The following is a 16,237-nucleotide window of genomic DNA, read 5'->3' on the forward strand; positions in this document are numbered from 1 at the left end:
TCCTTTACTACCGTTAGCATCAAAGTGACAGAAAAGGCAAATAAATTGTGTAGTAGTCAGTAATTTCAGCTACGATTCAAAAATTAAGCCCCTCAGACTGCTTTAGAAAACTGATGACACCTGTTTTTTTTTTTAAAAAAAGCTATTATCAAAAACAAATCATTTAAATAAAACTCAACAAACACAGCTACATCTTTCTATGGAAAGCACATTAGAGATGCCATTAATGAGATCGTTATACAACTATAGCATAATGAGACTGCAGTCAAAGAAAAACGATAAAAGAGCGAAATTCAAAAACTTATTAATATTTACGCAGACCCATTTCAAAGTCATAAAAAGCATAAACTATTGACCTCAAACAAAACAAACGTTCAATAAAAATTCTGTGACAATTCCTGTCACTGATGAGACGTAGTCATATAGTAAAATTACCACCATCAAAAACAGACAAAATATTACAAAGTGTCGAAGCTACAAAAACCATACCACAAAAGCCTTACCTGTTACCAATGAGATTCAAAGAAAGAACAAAAACAAGAAATCAAAACTGAAAAATCAAATTAAAATTTACGAAAACGCAGTGTCGTAGCCATAAAAACAATGAATTATTGACTAAATACGCTTTAAAAATTCCACTATGCCTCTCTAGAGATCCTAGTTGTCCTCTTATTTGTCAAACTTAGTGATCAGACGACATTTAAAAAAACGGACCAATGTCGGAATTGCTCTCGAACGACCACCGGAGAATTTAACACCCGCTATCTCCTGTACGCTAGAATGAATTTCGCACTCAGCTATCAGAAAACTTAATAATCGCACAGTCGCTTTGGTTTTAGCGACAGACTTAAGTTTCTGAAAAAGAGCAATTAGATCACACAAAAAAAAGAATCAAGCTTGAAAAATCCGTCCAGCAGTGAAATCTAACGACAACTGCTTCGAACTTCGTTCGACAGCTATTGAAAAATACAGGCACAGCTCAAAAACTCACCGACATTTTTACGAGACTCTAATGTCAAAAACATAAACAATCAAGCTGTTGGAAGAGAACATTACATTAGTCCAGTTATCCCTTTTAAACCATCGATGGGAACTTTCTTTATTGAAACTAAGTGTCAGGACAACAACAAATCAACAATGGAGGTATACCAAAATAAAAAAAATCAAAACGTCAAAGCCATAGAAATATTATAAAATCTAAGCACCACAAGAACGAAGGTATCAAAGTTCAAATATGCAGAAAACAGCAGTCAAATTTCCACACGAGTGAAAAAAACAATCGTCTCAAAATTCAAATCCTTCACTTTAAAAGCAGTTTGAAAACATTTTAAGCTTTGAAACTTCTAATTCTTTCATTCCCTTAACTATTCTAGCTCTACAAAAATCAGTGCTTTAATTAAACTCTCATTGACGTTACGAAGTCCTATAATAAGGAAAGCGCTCCAAAAAAGATGACTCCTAAAAAATCTAATCCCTTTGACTGTTGCTAAAATTTACATAATTGCGCAAAACATTTGAAATATCCAAAAAATACGTTAAAAGCAAACCTATGGTGAAATGCCAGTTCACAAAATTATTAAACCGTGAAAACTCTTCGCAGAAGCCGCTATCCAAAAAAATCCTTTTAAATTAAATATTCTCTTTCTAATGATACCACCCATGACTTTTTCCGTCAAATATTTTGATCGGCCAAAATTGGCTGAACAAAATATTTGAGCATATATTTCTCGAAATAAAAGCTATATAACACAACGCTGAAAATCTGAAGCTGCTAGTGACAGTCGCAATTTGAACAGGTAATTTTAAGAGGTCTATTGTTTTTTTTACCCCAAATCTTGCCGCAACTCCAATTTTGAAGATGAACTATGATACGTGGGTTTTTATACGACTCGAAGAGGAGTATTGATATTCTACAGGTTCTTTTTTTTTAGCTGAAAGCAAGTTTGTTCATGACTTGAATTTTGACTTCTTTCTATTCGAGCTTTTACCTCCGTTTTTGATTGTTGACTTCTGCTTTCGAACATTGGATTTTAACAATAGCTTAGTTTAAAATGTATAGCAACTGGTAACAGTCTGTAATTCAAGGTGAAGAGGTCAATTTGAGAAAAATTGATCCCATTTAACATTTAACTAGCTAACCCCCCCCCCCAAAAAAAACTACCCCCCACGTACCTAACCCCCCCCCCCCCCCCCCTCGTACCTACCTACCCCCCTCGTACCTACCTACCCACCCCCTACATACCTATCTACCTACCCCCCCCACAACGTACCTACCCCCACCCCACCACCACCTACCTGCCCCTGCCCCCACCTACCACCCCCCCCCCCCCACCACCTATCCACACCCACTGAAAAAATTTTTTTAAAAACGCTTTTTATGTTATATTGGTCTACTATTTTCGTTATTTCTAGTGTTTTTTTTCGATATTCTGATTTTGCCCAAGTTAGGGTAGAGATTATTTTGCACGACGATTCGAGTCGTTTCCGGTATTCTACCGGCTATGTTTTCTTAATGCAAAATTTTCGCTTGACAATTTTGACTTTTCGAGCGACTTTTACGCCCTTGTCTTTTTGCGTTTCGCGTGATCTAAAATTCTCTCTCAATCACAATTTCAAGCAGCTGAATTCAATTGGCGGCAATTTAATACTAAAAGTCAAATGAAACTGGTGCCATTTTTTACTTTAAATTTTAATAGTGGTATATGCTACCCTCTAATGTGGTTATTTGAAGCCCACTATTGAACTTCTTAGTCCCATTTAGGCTTCCCCTCCCTCCCCCCGGACTGAAACAGGCTGCAATTGATTAGAGCTCCCACTAGTCGTTCGAGGGCAATTCTTTCGACGTTTATTCTGTTATGTTTGGTTTAGACATCGCGACCTATTAAACTTAAATTTACGACAAACTAACGAATAAATTAATTTATGAGTGGCGCATGCGTTTATGCATGTGTTTGTGGAGGTACACGAGTTTTGTGTGAACAATTAAAATTTCCTGCAGTATTTTTAATATTTTTTTCATGACCTCACAATCAAAGAGCAAACTTAATACTTTACTATGCTAATAACTTTACGGTAATCAGAATTTTTATTCCAGGACATTGGTGCTCAACTCTTACTGAAACTGACAAATACACTACCTTATGAAGACCATACCAGAAGGTCTTTTCTGTTGCTTTTTTTGTTTTTGGTTGGTCTTGAACAGTTTCATTTGCAAAACGTTCGAGCACGAATTAACCATTTTATATACGCTCATGCAACGGCACTCAATGCAAATAAATTTTGTTAACTTAAAACTCAACCACACCACAAAAATTGACCTATAAATTGAGCACCGTTGATAAATCAACATGAAAAACAATTCTTGTATGGTTAAAAAATGAACTTACTCGTTAGGGCGCACGGGTCCAGCAGCTTGGCGACCTGAAACAAAGAGCATGCTCTATTTTTTATCTTTCCAAGTTATATAACAATATCTACCAGTTTCTACGCAACAAATAACAAACAAACCAACAAATACTCAACAAACATAACAGACACGGCACAAGTCACCTGTTTTTCATGAATTCATTGAAAAAGTTAATTCAGTAACAAAATAGCCACAATCTAATTTTAATGTTGCTCTGGACAACTTAATTTTAGAGAAAAAAAGTTTCAGAACTTGGGTATTTCAGAAAAGATACACTGAAATTCACAAAGTAATTGACTCAGTTCAAAGCAAAAACTGATGGATCTTTAGCAGAAATTATTCCCCTCTTAATTTTGGAAATAATTTCTGAACTTGCAACCAAAGACTGAATGCTAGGATCTTTCAGCTCTATTAACCCCCCCCCCCCCCCACCCACCCTCTTAGTGGGCATACCAACTTTAACTCCACCTCCAGTTAAATAATCATGAGTATGAGTTGTCGTGCATTACGCTCCTATATGTAAAAAATGGCACGTCCACCGGGAGGGGGTTAAAGTTTACATGCCCAAAAAGATAGGGGGGGGGGGGGGGCAGAATAAATTATAGCTTTGTCTAAGATACACCAATAATCAAAATTTAAGAAAGGGATGAAAAGCTATTAATTTTTAGTAACCAATGAAGTTAGAGGAGCCACAAGTTTTGAAAGAAAAGACAAATCGGTGGCAGCACTTTTTTCAACTTCAATAGTTCACCAAAATATCAACAGCTAAAATAACATTAATACGAAGCTAACAAAAGTAACGCATAGTAAGCTATCTTATATGAATCAACGTTTCATATTTATTCTAGGCAATTGTGGACTAATATCACTTCAGTTTTTCGATCATCTACTCGTATTTAAAAACCAGTTTGAAAAAAGCGGCACTTACTTGAAGCTTCAAAAAATTGTGTACGAAAAAAAACAATTTTCAACAGATATAATTTTGCAAACGTCTCTAATCTGTACTTCAAAAAATGGGGGTAATAACGAGACGAATTTTACCTTCTTGAGTCTCGAAGAACTTAGAACAGAAATTTTACACTACGTCGGCCCTGCACACAAACGAAATTCTCGCGTCAGACACTCCAAAGTTATTCCCGGAACAATCTTCGCAAAACGTTAAGGTAAAAACATACCCGGCATATTGCCGGAATAGCTGCGAAAGAATAGAATTGCGTGCCGTATAATAGATATGGAAACAGATCTAAATTGAAAAAAAATCGACACCGCTCAAAAAGCTAGGCAACAAAACATTCAGGGATAAATAAATAAAGCTTGTTAAAATTTATTGCGCAGAAGCCTTTTAATTCGGGACCTTTATTAAACACATGAGTTCCTTTGAATTTAAACTAATTCAATTTAAACTTAAGTTTTAAAGTGCAAAAGTCATTTTATTGAGTGAAGTAAGTCACGTATGATCAAAATCTAATCACGCAAATGCCTTAAAAACTTTTTCTAGAGAGAGTGAGAAATGACGTCACGCGCGCAAATGCTGTTAGTGAGAGGAAGAAGTCATTCAGAAAATTTGACTTCAGCTTTGCTAAGTGAACAAATATAAAACAAAAAAGAGCGTCAGACGACGAAACAAAAGAAACCAAGAGCACCACCGTAATATAGCTCCGTTCAGCTTACAGATTCGCAGCCATAATAATCAAACTCAAAGCCATGCACCAATATAATGAATGGAACTCAATGTGATTCCAACATAACCGACTGATGACGGATGAATTTTTCTCGAAATATTAGTGTGAGCCCGGATCTATTGCAGCCTGCTTCACTTAGGGGGGATTAACAAAGGGAGATCACTATTAAGACAAAGTGAAAAATGACACTACCTTCGGCAGTTTTCATCCGACTTGTTGTAGAAAACTGTCACCATTTGATTTCAGCTTCATAAAACTTTGAATGAGAAAGAAATTTAGATCGAGTAAAACGCGCAAAGTTAAGGGCGCGAAAGCCGCTCTAAAAGTAAAACGGACAAGTTAAAAAAAATTGGATAAAAACGAAGCACACATTTACAAAAATTGCTTCGAACTTCGTTCGAAAGCAATTTTAAAAAATACCCGGCAGATTGCCGGAAAATAGCCGCTGTTGATTCGTATAACCAAGATTGGGATTGAAAGAAAAAAACTAGTGAAAAAATGATTTTTGTACAAACAATTTTAAAGTGCAAAATATTTTGATGTCATCTAAGAGCTGAACGTACTCCTGTTTCGTAATGAGACCACACATGGGCTAGTATCAATACCAATAAGCATTACAGATGGAAACTAAGAACAAAGTTCGAGTAATTGGCAACTAAATTGGGCTTTATTGGTTCATCCCGTTTCTATTTCTGATTTCATTTTTTGATACTGACTCTGTTCATTTTGAATTGCTTTGCTGAGCAACTGCTGTCTAAAAACACTTAGCATAATGAGAGAAGAGTGAAAATAGCCTAGAGAAGTCAAAAGACTTCACGCAAAATGTTGAACAAGCTGTGAACTAAGGTAAAGCGAAAAAATTTTATTCGACGAAAAATATAGCAGGACAAGTCCCAACGTAAAATTCAAAAAATTTTCAATGACTAAACAAAAACTAGACCTAGAACGTACCACCAGAAAAACTATTTAAAAAATCAGGTCAGATAATCAATGTCAAAATGCTGCACATGAACAAAAAACCACTAGCAAGAAAGAGAACTTTGGTTCAAATAAAAAACTACGCCTATAATGAACTATAAATTGAACGAACGCAAAAACGATTTAGAAAAAATCCCATCCAAAAAATCGGAAAAAAGTAAAAAAAATAAAGTCAAATTGCCGCATGTGAATAAAAAACCTCTAGCGAGAACGCGAATTTTTGTTCAAACACCGTTTTCTCACTCAAATTTAAAATTAGACTCGACGTGAAATGAATTTCAACGCCATCCAACCACTCATCAGAGAAAACGTACCTCCACTAATTTATGATTATCTTGAAACAAAACTATAAAACAAAAAAGTAAAAACAATGAAATCAAATCTGTTAAAATATGATTTAAAAAATCTGATCGAATTTTTGTTATAAAGATCCCCAAATAACTATCTGTGCCAAAATTACTTTAAAAAACAACCAGTACTTACTAAAACCACTTACATGAATTTTAAAAAAACCGGAAAAAGTTAATAGATTTGTTAATATTACAAAAGCATATAAATCCAAAGAAAACCAATAGGGTATCCAGATGCCTGCAAAACAATAGGCAAGTCATAATAGGCTAAGTAACTTCTCTAAAAAAACCGAAAAAACGAAAATCTGCAAAAAATTTTAAAATAGTTTCAATTTTCGCCATGATTCATAACCACAATACTGTAACCAATTGTTATCTAAAATTTGAGCCAGTAAAACAGAACAATCATCAAAAACAGCAAAATTAGCCCGAAAATCAACAAAATATATGAAATACCTCCGAAGTAGCATAAAATTTATATGAATTACCAGAAACCTTCAAACCACTACCAAAACCAGCCTGAAATTAAAACAAAATCATAACCACACCTCTTAATCAAAAAAATGAAAAAAAAATTGCTTCAAAATGCCGCTCGTGAACAAAAAACTTCGCTCGCTTACAGAATTTTTTTCACACCTCAATTTCTCGCTCTCTAAAAAACAGCGATATGAACAAAAAAATTTCTCCTTTCGCTCCACTCTTAACTTTTTTTTCAGCAACAAAATTACTCTAAATTTTTTCACGTGTCTCATTTCCGCTTCAAAATTCGCTCCAATAAAATTGATTTAAAAAGGACTTCTCCAATACTCCTCTTCGAGTCGTAAAAAGACAGCGCCCCAATACAATTCAAATTCTTTGAATTTTAAAAAAAATTAGGAGTGCTATAATAGCCGGTTGAGAAGCTGAGGCGGCTATTAACAACACATTCAACTAACGCACAGCGAATTGCAACTACATGACTGGCAACGGGTTGCATTTGGCCAAGGGCTCGCGTACACTAAAGGATAGCCTGAAAGTTCAATGGGAATGAAATAGGAGTTGATGATAACAATTGAAACTTCCAACGCCGTCCTTTATACAATCAAGGTTCCTCGGCAGCTTTGGTAAACTTACACTTAAAGCTTTAAAAAATCTATCTCTGAGAGCTTCAAACATAACCGACTAACGTCGGGCGAATTGCTCTCAAACGACCGGCGAGCGGTTGGTTTCGTCAGCAGCTACCCACGATTTAGTGACCTCAGGGCGCTACCTCTTTATCCCGTTTCTGAAGACGAAAGTCAAATGGGTCAGACGAAAAAATGGCCAAGCAAAAAATTGCACAAAAGAGACAAACAGGATTAATATATTTGCTACAAATTGCTTTTAAGAGCAATTAACAATGATTTCCTAAAAAGACCCTGAGATCATTTAGGCCACATAACAGCGGCTGAAGCTCGGCATCAACAAAAAGAGCGAGCAAGAGATAAAACGTGATCGAGAAAGAGAATGAAAGGAACCCTTCCCGACAGAGAGAGAAAAAAGAGACAGGAATATCTTCCAAGATTGGATTCGACTCTGCAAATTCGTTTTCTAGCCTCGTTAATAAATAAATCATATAGCAAATGAAAAAGGCAAAATTATTTAAAAATTTTGGAACTTCTCAATAAAAAAATAAGCTTAAAACCTTTTTTTGTCTCGAATGTTCTGTCAAGTAACCCGAATCGAGATTTGAAAAGTTTCGTCGGCAAGTAATGGTCGTTAAACTCAGAAAAAGACAAAATTGAAAATTTGAAAAATTGCAAACTTTTACAAAGTCTTGCTAAAATTCAAGACGTCAATATCTTAGGAACAATTTCATTATCTCAAGTGACTATCCGGTATCCCTGTTTCAAGCCTGAAATAGTTTCACAGGCTCATAAAGATCCATACACTTGGAATAAAAATTTTCAAAAACTACTAAAACTGGAGTCATGAAAAAAGTTAATCACCATCCTATTAACTCTATAAACTATGCGGCAGCTTATTATCAAACCCTGGAGGATGTCCCAGGGCTTCTGGTGCCGGAAAAAACTCAAAAACATGAAAAAATGCAAATATTTCAAAAAAATTAAATAAATTCGTGATATTAAAATCTGGAAGATTATTCCATTATATCTATATACTACGCATTAACATATTATGAAACCCTAGAGGAGGTTCCGTGGCCCTTGAGGCTAGAGAAACCTAAAAAAGGACAAAAAAATTCAAAAAACTTAAAAAAAAGGCAAACTTTACAAAAAAAATTGCTAAAACTTGTGATATTAAAAAGTTGAAAATAATTCACGGCCAAACACTTTCCAGTTACTTGTTATTAGACACCAACAGAGGTTTCCTTGAGGCTCAATAAACCTGAATAATGACTATAAATGTCAAAAAAAATTGAACAAATGACAAAAATTGTCAAAAATATGCCAAAATTCGTGATGTTAAAATCTAGCAAGACATTCAATTTGATCTATAAATTATACACTAACCTATTTTCAAACCCTAGAGAAGATTCCGTGGCTCTTGAGGCTGAAAAATTCTAAAAAACGACAAAAATGCTTAAAAAACTTGAAGCAAGTTTTATAAAAAAATGCTAAAATTTGTGACATTAAAAGGCTGAAGAACTAATCCATTGCCAGAAAAAAATTGTCAGTAACTTATTGTCAAAACCCTTAGGATTTTTTCTGGCCCCTGGGTTTGTAAAGACCAAAAGAAAAATGTCAGAAAATTTGACAAAAAATTGAACGTTTTGTCAAAAAATAGCTAAAATTCGTGATGTTAAAATGTTGACACCATTCCATTACCACTAGAAACCATGCAGTAACCTATTATTAAACCCTAGAGGAGGTTCTTTGACAGCTAGGGCTGATAAAAATCTAAAAATAATGAAAAATTTCAAAAAGCTTGAAAAAAATAGCAAAATAGTATAAATTTGCGTTTTTAGCAAGCGGTTGTTCGTCAGTAGCTAGCCAAAGGGGGGGCACCGGGGGCTGATGGGGAGGGGGTGATGATGTCAACAGTGGGGGGGGCAACATCGCAGTGGGGGGGGGTCAACAGTTGGGTTGTCTTCGACCTCTAAGAACCGCCCTTCACACCATAAGTATAGGTCTCCACAGTTTGAGCTGAAACAGCTGAAAGGCTCTAAGAGCACTTAATGCCCGCTGGGCGCTACCTGTTTATCCTGTTTTTGAGGACGAAAAGTCAAAAGCGTCAGACCAAAAGCGTCAAGCGAAAAATCGCAAAAAAGACCGACAGGACTAATATAATTGCTATAAACTTCGTTTGAGAGCAATTAAACAGGGATTTATTGCTCACGTGATTCACCAGTTTACATCGATTATTGAGAAAAAAAAGGTCAATGATCAGACAAACAATGGATCAGGCAAAAATTGCATTAAAAACCAACAGGAGCCAAATAATTTTCACTATTTTTGTTTCAGAGCTATTTATCAACAGCCTTGTCTTGGTGGAAGCAGACGAGCTGTTTGCCAATTATCTAGAAGGACCTGGCCTCAATTCATTTCAAAAGGAATAGACACAATTTCAGCTTTTTTTCAGAAAAACAAAATTAGAACTGTTAAACAGCATACATCTTGTTGCTTGAAGAATTAAGAAAGCAGCCCATTACTTATTTGTAGGAAAGCTTAGCACAATATCTTTGCACCAAAAAGTTGCGGAATCTTTTCCGTTCGTGCCCCCCCCATCTTAGTGGTTGGGACGCCTTAGAGGTAACTGTATCTCATAAGGTCAACAAATTACTGTCCTTTTGCAACCCGTTATTATCATTAAAAGCGTTGAGAACGATTGAGAAATCTATCATAGCACCAATAATTTTTGTACCAAATCCAAACAGCAATACCTACGTATGGTAGTGGTATACAGAATTTAAACTCCTAGGCAAAGCAACCAGCTTGGCTGCATTATTATAGCCCCCCCCCCCCCCATCACCCCGTTTATTCATATAGGAACACAAGATCTCAATTCCTTTTGCTCGAATTTAACAATGACCAGCCGGTTATTTTCCTTGCTGCATGATCTCGTTGAATTACAGGATCCATTTGAGCACCGTATTCGTCGGTGATTACTAGTTGCAACCCCAATCACTCGTGCTAGATTACTAGATTATCACAATGATTTAGTATGCAATGCTTTATTTTTTTTGGCGGGGGGGGGGGGGGGGTGACGTACTGGTGGGCGGTAACGGAAAATATCCGAATCCGAATTACATTACTCCGACCGCGTGGTACCAGAGTGAAAATTTCAAAATCCAAAATATGCGCACTTTTTTTACAGCAGGTTACGTGACTCTAAAGTCACTCAGAACTTCTGGCGAAAATCAAAAACCGCAGATAGGCTCAAGATATTTCCCACAATTTCTCAGTAGTAACTTCCACAGAGTCACGCAACCACTTCAAAACATGCATTGTCTCATTGTAACTTCTGGCATTGCAACTCCTTCCATGAATAAATACATTGAGTGTCAAAATTGATACTGAAAATAACCAACTTCGGCACTACTTTTGTTAGCATTCACTTTAACTTCAAGAACAAGAAACACTAATTGGGTTCTCTTTCCCATTAACCATCCCAATCCAACCAATCCTACCTGTTGATCATTAAAAAATGCATCTATTCTGTTTCGCCCCCCCCCCCCCCCCCCCCCCCCCCAGCTTAGCGAGCATAAATCTTTTATGACCCCCAGGCGCACGTGCTATTTTTTTACATAGTAACGTGCTATATAACAACATATAATTTGTAACTGGGGGTCATAAAAAACAATGGGAGTGACAGAATAGATCCAGCAAAATTATCAAAAAACAACCGTTTCCTTCTCCCTGTGAAGAAAATTGCCGCTTCCATTTCCATGTGTGAACAAAATATTGTACTTATTAATAATGGCGGATCTTTTCCGTTTGTGCCCCCCCCCCCCAGTACGTTATGCGCCCCCAGTTACAGAGCACGTGCCATTACATAGTAAATCATCATAGTGAAAATATGGCACGTGCGTCTGGGGTTGCAAATAATATGCGCCCACTAAGCTGGGGGGGGGGGGGGGGGGCACAAACGGAAAAGATCCATAATGGCTTTGATCTTTTCTGCCCACCCCCCCACCCCCCCCCCCCAAGCTTACTGGGCATATGACCTTCACTTTCCGGGCGCATGTGCTATTTAATTGCATTTGCTATACAACAAAAAACACGAAAACACGAAGTGGGGGCGCAGAATATCAATGGCTTGCAGAGCGTAATTAATACATAGTGTTCAAGTAATCGTAATCAATAAGGAGGTCCATAATCTACCAGGGGTGGAGCAGAGCCTGGGAGAGGGTGGGGGGGGGGTAGTTAAGGAAACAGTTTGAGACAAACTAAAACAGAGTAGTGGGGTGTAAATTCGTGGGAGGGGACGCTTAATGGGGAACCAAGACTGATAGTTTGACCAACATAGACAACAACAGACATGGAACTGTGTTAGTACTTCGTTTGTGATCATGCACATGAACTACGTTAATAACTACCCGAGAAACCTGCAAAACAAATTATTTGTCAAATGACGAACGTGAACTAGAAAAAAACAATGGGCACATATCTTGCTAGCCAAAAAGGATCGTGATTATGCTCGTTATATCGTCAATAAATTACATATATCCGTTACTTCTAACAGTGACGCCTTCCACTTTTAAAAAGGTAAGTATGCCCTACTATTATTGCCCCTTTTTATGGTTGGTAATTCGACGGAAATACAGTGAGGGAAAAGGGGGTGCGTTAACGTTCCAAACGTCATCTTGTGGGCTTAATGGGGGTAGGAGTCCAACAAAATACCATAATGGGGTGAGGTAAATATTGTGATTAGGTATCGCAAAAGTGCACAGTAGCTAGCCTATAGAGAATACTGAGAACTCAACGACTCACCTCTATAAGCACCATTGCCTCTTCCTTCCTCGTAGTACCCCCCAGAGGGCCTGTAGTACCCAGCGGTCGAGGACCCACCGGGTGCCGAGGAACTACTACCATACAGACTCCCACCCCTCCTCGAACCAGGCATACCTTGATGTCCACCGGGAGCAGATGGTGCCCCAGCAGATCCTCTCTGTGGGTGGTAGAAGTTTTCAGGTGCAGCAGGGTTGTTTCCTCCCGGGGGAGGCAGGAGTCCAGGGTCAACCACTCGAGGGGGTCCTCGAGACATCGCAGCATCTCCTCCAGCTGAAACCAGGTGGGTTTAGATATTTTTTAGACGTTCCATAAACTCCGAGCCCACCTCGTTATGAAATTTAGCTCACATCGGATGCTCCTGAGCTTCGTTAATTGAATCTCATTATGAATAAATACGCCTTTTGCAGTGGTAACGATTTGTCCAAATAAGATCGACTAGCCATCATAATAAGATCGACTACCCCCCCCCCCAACAAAATTATAACCCATAGGAAAGGGCTATAGGTTATATGATCGCTAAGCTTGGGGGGAAATATAATGGGAAAACCCAAATTTATATACAATTATACAGTATTAAAAAGAAGTCTTTTCAATGACGGTAATCTGAAAGATACAAGTTTATATTATGATGCAGAGAGTAATGTATTGTAGTTGATTGCTATTGCTCCATTCTTCTTTATAGAATTACTTCCTTCTGGATTATTATTAACTCTGTAATCGGTTGAAAGTTGACTTTCGTAATCCATCTTCTGGAAAAGATCCACGTTTTTCTATTTTACCACTGTTTTGTCCAAATTCACCATTCAAAAAACAACTGACTTTCAAATGGCTGAAAAAAACTCAAGTAAAATTTGCGCACAATCTCCTTTAAAACAAAAAATAAACAGACTAACGTCATATGAAATGCTCTCAAACTACGGGGGGAAAATAATTTAAAGGGGTGAAGCGTAAAATTTTTTGGATCTTTTCCGTTTTCATCACCACCTAGTACGTTATGCACCCCAAGTTACAGAGCACGTGTCATTACATAGCAAATTATTATGTAAAAATATAGCACGTGCGTCTGGGGGTGCAAATAATATGCATCCACTAAGCTTGGGGGCACAAACGGATGAAACGAAATTTTTATGTGCGCAAGTAAAAACGCTCTGCTGTTTTCAACGCAGTTAAATTCGCAATTTGAGCAATTGAAATCGCGCAACAATTAAGAAGTCAAGCGTGAAAAAGTCACTTGAAAGCAAAGAATATCTTTAAACAAAAAGTTAAAACGGACAAGCAAAAATTTAGCATTAAGACACATTTACAATAATTCCTTCCAACTTGGTTCGAGAGCAATTAAGAATATATGTTCAGCTGTCTGTAATCATGTGATTTCAACAAGAACAATAATTAACAACAGCAAAACCTAATGAACAGAATTTTACGACGAAGATATTTAAACATAACCTACTAACGTCGGCTAACTGCTCTCAAACAACCGGCGACCGGTTGGCTTCGTCAGTAGCCAGGCACGGTTTATAAGAGCTAGCTTTAGCTTAATTGAACGGGCGTAAGTGAGCGCGGGGGGAGTGCACCGAGGGGCTGATGGGGTGGCAACAGTGGCGGGGGGGGGCAACAGTGCGTGAAGTCAATCTCTAAGAACCGCCCTTCGCACCATAAGTACAAGTCTCCAAAACAGATTGTTTGAATCGCATACTTGACGACTAGTGAGCTGCAAGGCTCTGAGAGGAGCACTTAATGCCCGCTGGGCGCTACCTGTTTATCTCGTTTTTGATGACGATTATTTTTCCAGCCGGCTATATTTGCGCTACAATTTTTTAACAATTTAAACTTGAATTGTATTGGGGCGCTATCTTTTTGACAGACAAGATCTGTTGACAAGCTTCAATGATTTTTGAAGTCAAAATGGGTGGTGATTTTGATCAAGCTAAAGCAGCAAGCGGTGCGAAAAAGATTGCCGCTGCGGCGCTAGTTAAAGCAGAGTAAACTGCGTTTGAAAAAAATCCCTTTCTCGATAATGGGTTTTTAATTCACATGCGACAGTTCCACTCCTGCTTTTACTGTTTGAGTTAGATTCTTTACTCAGGTGCTTTTCTAGACAGTTTTATGAAATGAATTTGTAACCTTTCTGGGTCTAGCTTTTCAACGATTCCGTGAAAATAAGGGTATTGTTAATTTTCTTTACCAAATAAAAATTTCTTTTGCTTTAATTTTGCCGCCTTATCAACATTTTGCGTAAGTTTTTAAGACTTCACTTGACTAGCTTAATTTTTCTCATTACCCATTTCGCACAATCTTAGTTTAAACAGTAGCTGCTCAGCAAAGTAATAAAAAAAATAAAGGCTCAATGTCGCAAAACGAACTCGAAATGAAACGAGATAAACACACTAAGTCCAGTTTTAGATGTACGGTACTTGGAAATTCTTTTAGTTCACCTTAATCTTCAGGTACAATGCAATCTTTATCCTCTTATTCGAAGCAGAAGTAACCATAACTACCAAATCTTATCTATAAAACACGTACTTTTAATACATTTTCATACCAAAATATCTAAATCCACTTAGAGAACAATGATGTTTTGATTCCAAATCAGTTTTAAAGCTTCATCACACTTTGAGTTGTCAATAACGTTCAGTTAAAACAGTTTTTGGAGTTAGAGATTTTCATACAAGTTTCTAAGATCTGCGCCAATTTCTTTCCTAACTTCCGATAATTTCTGGTATAACGTACAAGAAAAAAAAAACATTCTGCTTCTGCAATTGTCACTTCAAAACGCTGCTTCACTGCAAACGCCATTCCAGTACCCCTCATTCCTTTCTTGAAGAAACTGCTGACAATCTTTGGATATGCAATGAAAACTGAACCCTTTCGTAGTTTTGCGATTTTATTAAGACTGCCTCTATTAAATATCTCCCATTTTGTCCCCAAAAACTTAGTAAGGTATTCATATTCATTATTATCCCTTTTTGCATGAAAAAATAAAACCTCGTGTGGCTGTGGTGGTCTGCTGTTCATCTTGCCATTTCTTTTCAGTTGTGCGTTCTTTATTCGTGATTCAAAGTCATGACGCTGACTAAAGTCATAACTCTGGTATATAACTTTTAACTTGATAGCATACATATTGAGTGCTAATGAATTCTGTCGTGTTTGCTGCAGAATGTCAGATTAATTGCTTCATTTTCTCAAGTGTATTTGCGCTTTCAAGTTCTCTTGAAATCTGAAGTTGATAACATGTCTTGTCATGTTGTGTTTGCAATGATGTTGGCTCTGTGTTCTGGTGCTGTAGGTCGCAATTTCCATATGCTTGTTGTGTGTCGTGTTATCTTTAGCCTTTATCTTTTTAGCTTACATGGTAGCTGGTTGTAGGATCATTTCCACAGCTTTCCATAGAATCTGACCTCGATAGTTCACCGCCGACATCCTTTAATCATCAACGATTTTTCCCTTCATGATCCAATCCGAGTTCCGTTCCTCTATCCTTTTTTGTTTCGGATGTCATCGTCTTTTGAGATCCGGGTTTTTCCACGACCACCACCACAACCACCATCCCAACATCTACTGTGCAATACCCAAACACCTTTTTGAAATGGGTCTAGGAAATAAACTCCCACGGTAATAAACCCACATTTTTAATTTTAATCTAGGTCGTGATAATTTGTTCGGTTGAAATATTTTCATATCGAGTTCCAAGGGCCGCTAAGACATGGCCAAACGCGCAGCTCGTTAAAAGTCAAGTGGAGGTTTATTTCCTATCTAAAATTAGGCGGAGTATTTTCCGTGGGTTTTTTTCCCGAAACCTTTTCAACAATCGATTAGTTTTTGATTGTACCTAGTTCACTAGACAGGATTGATAAGACTGAAGAATAATCAAATCTAAGAAGTGCAAAA

The 16,237-nt window shown here is 37.3% G+C and overlaps 1 protein-coding gene across 1 annotated transcript in view; it reads right to left on the reverse strand.

Annotated features, from left to right (window-relative positions):
- LOC142352106 (uncharacterized) overlaps positions 1–16,237 on the reverse strand; it is a 49,132-nt gene that overhangs the window by 973 nt on the left and 31,922 nt on the right. The window contains exons 7-8 of the mRNA XM_075404478.1: positions 12,329–12,619; positions 3,387–3,420 (exon numbers count right to left, since the gene is read on the reverse strand). Of these exons, the coding sequence (XP_075260593.1) occupies positions 3,387–3,420; positions 12,329–12,619 (325 nt within the window). The remainder of the gene's footprint in view (positions 1–3,386; positions 3,421–12,328; positions 12,620–16,237) is intronic.

This window comes from Convolutriloba macropyga, chromosome 13, assembly GCF_964194025.1.
Source record: "Convolutriloba macropyga chromosome 13, txConMacr16.3, whole genome shotgun sequence".
Taxonomy (NCBI): Eukaryota; Metazoa; Xenacoelomorpha; order Acoela; family Convolutidae; genus Convolutriloba; species Convolutriloba macropyga.